The 9,725-nt window shown below is 37.3% G+C and overlaps 1 protein-coding gene across 1 annotated transcript; it reads right to left on the bottom strand.

Moving 5' to 3' along the window:
• Positions 1–7,696: 7,696 nt before the first annotated feature.
• On the bottom strand, positions 7,697–9,634 carry K441DRAFT_577148 (MFS general substrate transporter; the record flags this gene model as incomplete). The annotated part of the gene is made up of 6 exons (XM_067644227.1): positions 7,697–7,945; positions 8,019–8,588; positions 8,639–8,727; positions 8,774–8,875; positions 8,936–9,073; positions 9,124–9,634. The coding sequence occupies 6 exons, from the start codon at positions 9,632–9,634 to the stop codon at positions 7,697–7,699; spliced, it is 1,659 nt and encodes a 552-aa protein (XP_067500440.1).
• Positions 9,635–9,725: the final 91 nt, after the last annotated feature.

Here is a 9,725-nt window from a genome sequence, read left to right as displayed (position 1 = left end):
CGCAGCCGCCAGCTATAACTATAATGATGTTTATAATATAGTAGTAGCTATATAGAAGATTAAATGACGACTAAATTAGATCGCTACTATAAACCCTTACCTAAAGACCTCCTTATAGAAGCCCTCCGGACCTACTAAACTACTAACGCCTACTACCCTAAGTAACACTACTAGTCCTAATATTAACCTTTCCATACTAACCTTTCCGTAGAAGCTATTAAATAGAGAATACGAGCTACTCTGGAAGCTAAAGCGTTGCTATAGATGTTGTTAAGAAGGCTATTATAGCTATAGCTTAAACTGCCTAATGGCTAGGTTTAGCAGCTGCCGCCTAATACCTAACCTAGTACCTTGAATACTAAATACGTTATTACGTGCTACTACTGTATAAGATAAAGATATAGTAATAGCGGTAGAGTTAGATACGGAAACGGAAAACGCCAAGTCCTAGCCCTAAGTTATAGGTTGGGACGCCCTAATAATAAGGGGATTTATATATCGGCCTACTTAATAGATAACTTAGTAAAGATAAATAAATGGAAATAGATAGTTTTACCCGTAATAGGAACTACTGCTAAAAAATAATATAAAAGCCGTTCTATAATTAATTGCGGAGCTACTAATAAATTTATAGATACCTAATTCGTGCGTACTTATAACTTACCTACTTTACCCCTTACTAAAGCCCGCGCCCTATAACTTGCTAACGGTAGTTATACCGTATAGAAGATTACCTATATAGCATAACTCTACCTAGATATAAATGGGCACTAGGAAGAACTCTAGGCCTATATTATACCACTTGCTAACTACCCTATTATCCTTAGAATAAACTAGCTCGAATAATATAACCCCACTATTAACTGGAAAAAGAGAGAAGTAACCTTTAACTTTAAATACTGTAGAGAGACCTACCTAGGATATAGCCTAGCCGCCTTTATCTACTCCCTAGGATACTAACCTAAGGAACCCCTTATTACCCTACCTATAACTAACTACTACTATATAAGTGCCGCGGCCTTCTACCGCATAGTATGTAGGAAAGGCTAGACCGTTACCGCAGCCTCCTAATTATAACTATATAAGCTTAATAAAGAACAGGACCACGTCCTTTATAGTAATAGGATAAATATAGTTAACCTTTTAAAAAATAATGCCCCCGCAGAACTCTACGGACTTTTACCTTTAGACTTTAAGAAGTTTATAAAGCTTAAAAAAGGACTTACCAATAAGGAACTCCGTAAGCTCCTCCCTAAGAGGTACTATAACTTTATTAACGTGTGCTTATAAAAGAGCGTAGATATACTACCCCTATATTAACCTAATGACTATACCATTAATATTAAATAAGGAAAAATGCCACCCTATAAGAGACCCTACCTAATATTAAAAGACGAACTTTTAGTTATTAAAAAGTATATCAACGAATACCTTAACAAAGGGTTTATTTGCCCTAGCATATTCCTAGTAGCCGCCCCTATCTTCCTTGCTAAGAAGCTAGAAGGAGGTATTTAATTCTACGTTAACTATAGAGAACTTAACGCTATTATAATTAAGAACCGATACCCCGTACCGCTTATACATAAGACTTTTAAGCGGCTTAGTTAAGCCAAAATCTATACTAAGCTTAATATTATCGCTGCCTTTAACTGCCTCTAAATACAAGAAGGTAACGAATAGAAAACCGCATTTATATCGCGCTTTGGCCAATTTAAATATACTATTATGCCCTTTAGCGTATATAACGGCCTAGGCAGCTTTTAAAGCTATATTAATAACACCTTATAGGACTACCTTAATGACTTCTGCTCTGCGTACCTAGACGATATACTTATTTATAGCGATAACCCTTCTAAGTATACCGAGCACGTTTAAAAGGTCTTATAGCGCCTTAGGGACGTAAGACTTTATATTAATTTAAAGAAGTGCAAATTCTTAGTTATAGAAGTAAAATACCTTAGACTAATCGTTACTACTAAGGGTGTCTGTATAGACCCCGAGAAGGTACGTATAATTACCAAATAGTAAACCCCTAACTGTATTAAAGACGTATAAGCTTTCCTCAGTTTCACTAACTTTTATTAAAAATTTATATATAACTTCTCGGGTGTTATAGCACTACTTATAGCAATAATGTAAACAAAGGGCCTTTTTGTAAAAGGAAGAAAAATATATTTACATTTTATCTGGACGCTTAAATGCGAGAAGGCGTTCTAAGACCTTAAAGATGCTTTTACTAAAGCACCTATTCTAGCTTACTTTATACTAGGACGATAACTCTATCTTAAGACTAACTCCTTAGACTATATTAACGTAGGCGTTCTTTCCTAGATGGGCGATAACAGTTTCCTCTACCTAGTTGTATTCTATTTATCTAAGCTTATACTATAAGAATATAATTATAAGATCTATAATAAGGAACTTCTTATAATTATATAAGCGTTTAAGAAATTCTAACCGGAACTCTCCTTAGTAGAACCTAACTAGCTAACTAAAGTCCTTATAGATTATTGCAACCTTAAGTACTTTATAACTACGAAATAGCTAAACTAATGCTAAGTACGCTGGAACGAGTTCCTCTCTAGTTTTAACTTTAAAATTATATATAGGCTAGGAGTATAAGGTACTAAGCCTAATAGCCTAATACGCCGCTTATAAGACCTTCCTTAGTCTAAAGATAACCCCTATAACTAGTTCTAATAATAGACGATCCTAAAAGCACGGAATTTGGCCCTAGGTATACTACCTATAATAAAGCCAACTATACCTTAGCTCTATACCACAGAACTAGAATTACCTCTTAAAATTAATAAGCTTATTACTACGGCATATAACACCTCTGTTAACCTATTATTATATTAACTTATTACCGCAAAGACCGCTAGCGCCCGTACGCTACTAACTAAACTTTAAAGCTTAGGCTAGATTAATATAGCAGCCTTAGAAGTAAAAGAGAATAGGCTCTATTATAGAGGCCGTCTATTTATCCCTAACTTAGAAAATTTATAACGGCAACTAATCTAAATGGCCTACGACCTCTAATTAAGCGGCTACTTAGGCAGAGGAGGAACCTATAAGCTTCTTAGCCAATACTACTTCTGGCCTAAAATAATAGACTTAGTTAAACGCTTTATAGGCGCCTGCTATAGTTATAAGCGCGCTAAGGCCTTTAATATAAAGTACTAAGGACTACTATACCCTCTACCAGTACCTATATAACGATGGGTAGATATCGCTATAGATTTTATTATTAACCTACTACCCTGTAAGCGACATGGCCGTACCTATAAGAATATCCTTATAATAATATGCCGACTTATAAAAGAGCGCCACTACGTCCTAACTAAAGGTATAGCCGTTAGTGACGTTACTAACGCCTTTTTCTGCGAAATTTACTAATTATATAGGTTACCTAACTTAATTATATCCGACTAAGGTATATAGTTCGGCTCTGATATATAGAGACGAATCTACTAACACCTTAGCATCTCTATTAAGATATCTACATCCTTTTACTATAAAACTGCTAGGCAACCGGAAAACGCTAATGCTAGTATAAAAGCGTACCTATAATAGGTAGTCGCCTATAGTTAAGATAACTAGGTAGATTACCTTCTACTAGGTGAATTCGCAGCGAATAACTACGTCTTAACTACTATAGGACTTACCCCGTTCTTCGCGAATAAGGGATATTACCCCTAATCCGGCATAGAACCACTAGAACCTATTAATAAGAAACTGCTATATAGAAAACGCCTTAAGATGCTACTTACTAACCAGCATATAGACTATATAAAAAATCTACTTAACTACTATAAGGGAGAAATGGCCTGGGCTTAAGCAAAGTAGGCCTACTTCGCTGACTATTATAGAACGCCACCACTAGAGATGCGTGTTGGCGACTGGGTATAGCTAGATATATATAATATCTCTACGCAGAGGCCTATAAAGTCACTCGATTATAAGAACCTTAGCCCCTACCTAATTAAATAAGTTATTAATAGGGGAGCCGTATACGAGCTAGAGCTTCTGCCTACCCTAGCTACCTATGGGATATAGCCTATATTTTACCTATAGCTACTATACCTTTACTAGCCTAACCCTTTATTAGGGCAGATATAGCCTAAACCCCTACTAATACTAATCCGAGACAAGAACGAAGACAAAAACCATAAGGAGTAGACCGTTAAACGAATTATTGACTTTAAATACTTTAGTAAAGGTAGAGGACGACGGCTCTACTACAGAGCTATATATATAGGATTTAATATAAACTAGCCAGAATAGCAACTATAGGAAGACTTTAAAAATGTAAAGAATCTAATTAGCGACTTTTACTACATAAACCTATAGAAACTGGGCCTAAGCAGAAATTTTATACCTAATCCTCTATAGGAGCCCTTATAGAGTTAAACCGTTATATATTACTACGTAGGGGTAAATTGCCGTTAGATTGCGGCAAAGTGTAATTACGTAACCGGAATATTGTTAAGATGTCTAGGAACTTTAACCAGCGGTTAAAGTTATCTAATTAGTCGGATTCTTAGATGCCAAGCCTTATCACATAACGTTGTTTTAAGCCTTTAGCGATACCCCCCCTTTCTTCTTTTCTATACCCTAAGTGTCCCTTCTACATGTATATAGTAACCATAGCGTCGCTAGAGCTCCACCTCTATAGGAGGGGGGGTAGTGTTACGGAACCCCACCGCAGGGGCCTCCATAGGAGAGCCCCGTGCTCTCGCGTACACCTTACGTACAGCTTATGTCAGCTACGCGTAGGTATATCACCTCCTTACGCCCTCGACCCTTACAATCGATCGCGCAACGTCTTGTAGACTCCTCGAATACATACGTCTTGTAGCCACTGCCCCGTCCCGTGACACAGAATATGGCAGAATATAGCAGAATATAGCAGAAATATGGCAGAATATAGCAGAAATATAGCAGAATACGGCATAATACGGCATAATGCGGTAATATGTAAGAGGTAACCTGCCCTAGTACCATTATAGGCAGAAAATAGCAGAATGTGGTTAATATGGCAGAATATAGCAGGAGACACGCCCAGATAGTATTCTATAAGCTTTACTTTAGATACTAGCTCTTTAAGCACTTAGTTTTTTTAACTGTCTTTACTCTAAGCTGTATTCTTTCCCATAATATTATACGACGCCCATTAGAAAAAACTCTCTCTAGCTTATCACTTATTGTAGAAATTAATAGAACTTTAAATGCAAATGCTAAAAGCCATAGCTAACGCTTTTATTGCTGCTCTTACGCCTACTACTAAATTGCAGAAACCTTAGGGTTATACAGCTCTCCAGAATAGTAATTCTTATACTTATCCTAACTTACTAGACGAGTATACTTATTATTAATATCCCGCTTAATACAATTAAACAAGTCAAGCTATTCTTCCTATACTTTGGATTTAGGCTCCTTCTTATATAATATAGAAACTAAATACTTATCTTAATGCTTCTCCTAAAGCTTCTTAACCCTTAATAGGGTATTCTTCTACTACTTCTTTAGCCAATATCTCTTAATATAATTTATATAACGCTTTAGGTAAAGAATAAGAGCAGCTGTATAAAGAGGCGACTTATTAGTTTCCGTATAGTACTTATTAAACTTTACCTAGTAATATATAATTCTAAAAACAAAGACTTTATTGCCACAATATAGTTTCTATTATAGCGTTAGTTTTTGTAAATAAAAAATAAGAATAGACGTATAAGAGCCCTATCTATATGCTTAATTAAAATATCTATAGTAAGAAGCACTTAGTTAAGTGTTATATTATTACCTTATAATTTCCGTATTGCTTTCTTAAAGGGTATAAGGAACTCTAATATTATATAAAGTAGTTGCCAGTTTTATAGAGTAAGACTATCCTTTAGGAGCGTTAATAAGTTTTCCTCTATATACTTATTAACCGCACTCCTATACTTAAGTGCCATAGTAAGTATATAAAACCAGCTATTCTATTGCGTACAATTATTAAGTAGAATCCTTCTCCCTATATAACTCTTAAATAGTTTTGTATGTATAGCTAAGAAGCGTATATAAATGATAATATTATAAAGCTTGCCAAGTACACCTATACGCGAAAATAAGTCTTGCTTCTCCTTCTTTTCCTTTTTACTAAGTTCCTTCCCACTCTCCTTATCCTTTTCGTATAGCTCAATTTGCTTAATATTAATAACATCTTAAAATAAAAATGCTAGAATAGTAAGATTAATAATATAGCCCTAGTAATAGATCCGCTATTACGTGGGATCCTATTTAATATCTTTATTCTTAAGAAGATACTAACTAATCGCACGGTAGAGAGTATTATTTATACTAGAGTTATCGGCAATAATAGCTCTAAGCTTTTATATAATTCTAAAGTTCTTTAGAACTAGAAGTAAAGCATCCTATTAGTCCTTTCCACTATAACTAGCTACCATATAAAGAGCAAGAAGAGCCTTTATTAGTACCTCCTAGTTGTTAATAAAGTAAGCACAGATTGCAAGAAGAAGGTAGTTATTTAGTAAGGTCTAGATATTAATAGTAAGATAAATATTTATTAACGCAGACTAAAGCTTCTTCCGTATAATATCCATTTATAATTAGAATAAATTATTAACCATTTTAGCAATAGTTATATAAGATACTGGGATATAGCTTCTTAATTCTGGATTTAGAGCTTAGCAGAATATATAGAGTTCTAGCCATTTAATAGCCTAAAAAGGAAGGTTTCGTATAATAATTAAGTTAAAAAGAGCCTATTTAATAACGTCCTTATTAAAAATCTTCTTAAGCACCTAAAAATTAAACTTGGTTATATCATTCTAGGTAGAAGCTTCGTTGTAGAGTTGCTTTAATTTCTTATATACTATAACTTTAGTACTACTATCGCTAACTACCAGAATAATTTAATACTTCAACTTTAAGTAATTCCGGAGGTTGGTAGTTACTAATGCGCCATATAAGCACTTAAAGCAGTAGATAATCTTACGGCCTTTTCTATTAAGCTTTAGCTTATTATTATTTAGTAGGCGGGAGTATTAATAAATTAGGGACCTTAAACTCCTCTCTTGTTATATGCTAGAGGCGTTAATTAAGTTAAGAGTACCCATAAGAAGAAAGAAATTAGCTTCTGAAGCCATAATTGTATATAATACCTAGAGAAACCAGGAGATTTAATATTTTGCTCTATAGTAGGGTGCGCCAAGAAATTATTAGTAATTATTAAAATAAGCGAGTAATAAGCAATAATCTTTGATAACGATTATTGATTGATCTTATCATGATAAGATTTATTACTGACCACACTGGAGCCTTGTGTCGACCCAACTGGGCGCCAAAAGAACCGGTCCTACTGGCAGCGCCAATTAGGGCAATATATAACCTCAAATTCCAGCTAACATCTTGAGAAGGCTGCAAGCCTTGGGCCGTTAAACTTACTTAATCGGAGATATGCTTTTATCTCGCGGACAAAGAGACCAGCGAAGAGAAGTAGTTCAAAGAATTTAAGGGGTGAGTTAACAAAGCAAAGGTAGGCCCCGTAAGGCCTGGTGCAGCAAGCTAAGAAGGGGGGAGCCGGGCCGCTGCAGGTGTTCGTGTAGCCAACCAATTATGCAGGGCTCAAAAGCGCGGGGTAATTTACCATCAGTTTAGCCAGGATGCCATGAAATATCCGAATAGTTAACTACAATTTGAGAGTCGACCTCTTTCGTATCCTCTCGCCATATTTAAGAAATAGGAATGGAATTGGAATCATGGCCGCCGAGATGAAGCCAAGTAAGGAGTTTCCCCACCCATAGCCAAGAACGGCATACATGCGCTGTGATGAAAGGGGAAGTAGCGCGGCGGCAAGAGACCGCAAGACAGTATTGGCAGCCATTGCAGATGCAGCATGGATAGTGAACACGTCGACGAGATATGTATTCGCAGGCATCTGGGATATACAGACGTTAGCAAACAGCCTCGCTAGTACTTCTATTTTCCATTAACTTTGTGTGTGGACTTACGAAGGTCATCAGCATTCCAAATCCAACGAAGCTTGTGCCGAGGATAGGCACAATCCAGTGGGCATGAGCTTGGACAGACCAACCATACCAAAATAAGCCAACAGGCATGAAGAAACCTCCCGGGATCATTACTAAGAGACGATGCTCGGGCTTATAATCGCCCTTTTCTATGTGTTTATTCACAATTCGATTGCCATAGGCTGTGAAGATAATCTGTCCGATCGTAGCACCTATACCCAGGCCCGTAAAGGATAGACCGACAATCCGTCCATTCCAATTATATTGCGTTTCATATACGGACGTAAAGGTCGTGAAAAGGATGTAGAGGTAGGCGTAGGTCACTGCTGTATACAAGGATATGATGAAGCAAATTGACGAGCCGAAAAGCATCTTTGATGGTCGTACGATGGAAAATAGGAAGAGATCCCTAGGAGAAAGTCCACTTTGAAGTTTTGATTTTAGGTTAGGGTTTCCTGTCTCTTTACGAAGCCGCTTGGCCTTGCGAGCGAGAATTACAGGGGCGTAGGTTTCTCTCATAAGGATTGCGCACCCGATTGTAAATGCTCCAGACTATTATCGGTGTGAACTGGGTTTCGTAATAGTAGAAATGAGAATCTTACCACTATGGTTACAAGCCAAAAATTCCAGCGCCAGCCTTTGGCTTGAGTTAGGAAACCTCCTATAATAGGTCCGACACAGGGGCCAAGCGCTAATTGCTGTTAGAAAAAGAGTTCTTCAAGGTTTAATGTACTCACTTGGGCCCATCATCCAGACAGCCATCGCGGTGCCTCTCTTTTCTCTAGGTATTATATCTGCAATTGTACCGCCTCCAAGTGTAAGAGGCGCTCCTCCTAAGCCTTATTAAATATCAGTAGAAGTACAAGATAGTATAAGATGTTCAGAAAAAGGTCTCATACAGCCCATGAAAAATCGGAACACGATAAACATGCTCATGCTTGTGCTAACAGCGGCACCGACCGTGAAGCTGATAAACAAAACATTACAGGTATGGTATAACGGAAGGCGGCCGTACATTTCAGACATAGGAGCAATTACTGGTATCAAATTAGAATCGCGCGTCTTTGGCAAGATTTGCAATACTTACTAAGTGGTCCAAATGCAAATCCAAGAACATAAACGGACAACATAAAGCCTTCAAGCAAGGAATTTGTTGAGTGAAATTCTTTCATGATATCTGGGATACCAGGAGCAAACATCGAAGAGGCTAGAGGCGTGAGAAAAGTAATTGCGGATACGATCATAATTGTTCCCCATTTTTTCGTCCACGACCAATTCATTGGATTTTGAGGATCTGTTGGGCCATCCCACCAAATTATATTCGGGTCTGGTGGTTCAGAAGTATCTTCATTCGTTTCTGCTGTTGATAGGGATTCGGCTGACAATTCATTCTTTTCCAGGTCCTTCTCTATGTCCTTTTCCACACCTACTCCCATTTCTTTATCGGTGGTGGACTCATGTCTGGTGGAAAAAGTATACTTCTCCGGATTGCCTATAACGCCAATGTTCGTAGGAATGTCTGCATCGTGACCTTCTTGGACGGCCAATTCGATTATTTCATTTCTGGTTGCAGGTGCCCCGTAAACTGTACTCGCCATTTTGGCGGCCTGTACCGACGGGGATATCAGTGGCTTTCCTGACGTGAAGGCTTTGTATTGGACCATGTACGGATAGAGTGCTCACGAGAGA

Source organism: Cenococcum geophilum (assembly GCF_001692895.1).
Source record: "Cenococcum geophilum 1.58 unplaced genomic scaffold K441scaffold_43, whole genome shotgun sequence".
Lineage (NCBI taxonomy): Eukaryota > Fungi > Ascomycota > Dothideomycetes > Gloniales > Gloniaceae > Cenococcum > Cenococcum geophilum.
The sequence above is the reverse complement of the archived record's forward strand: the minus strand, read 5'-3'. Positions and strand labels throughout refer to the sequence as shown.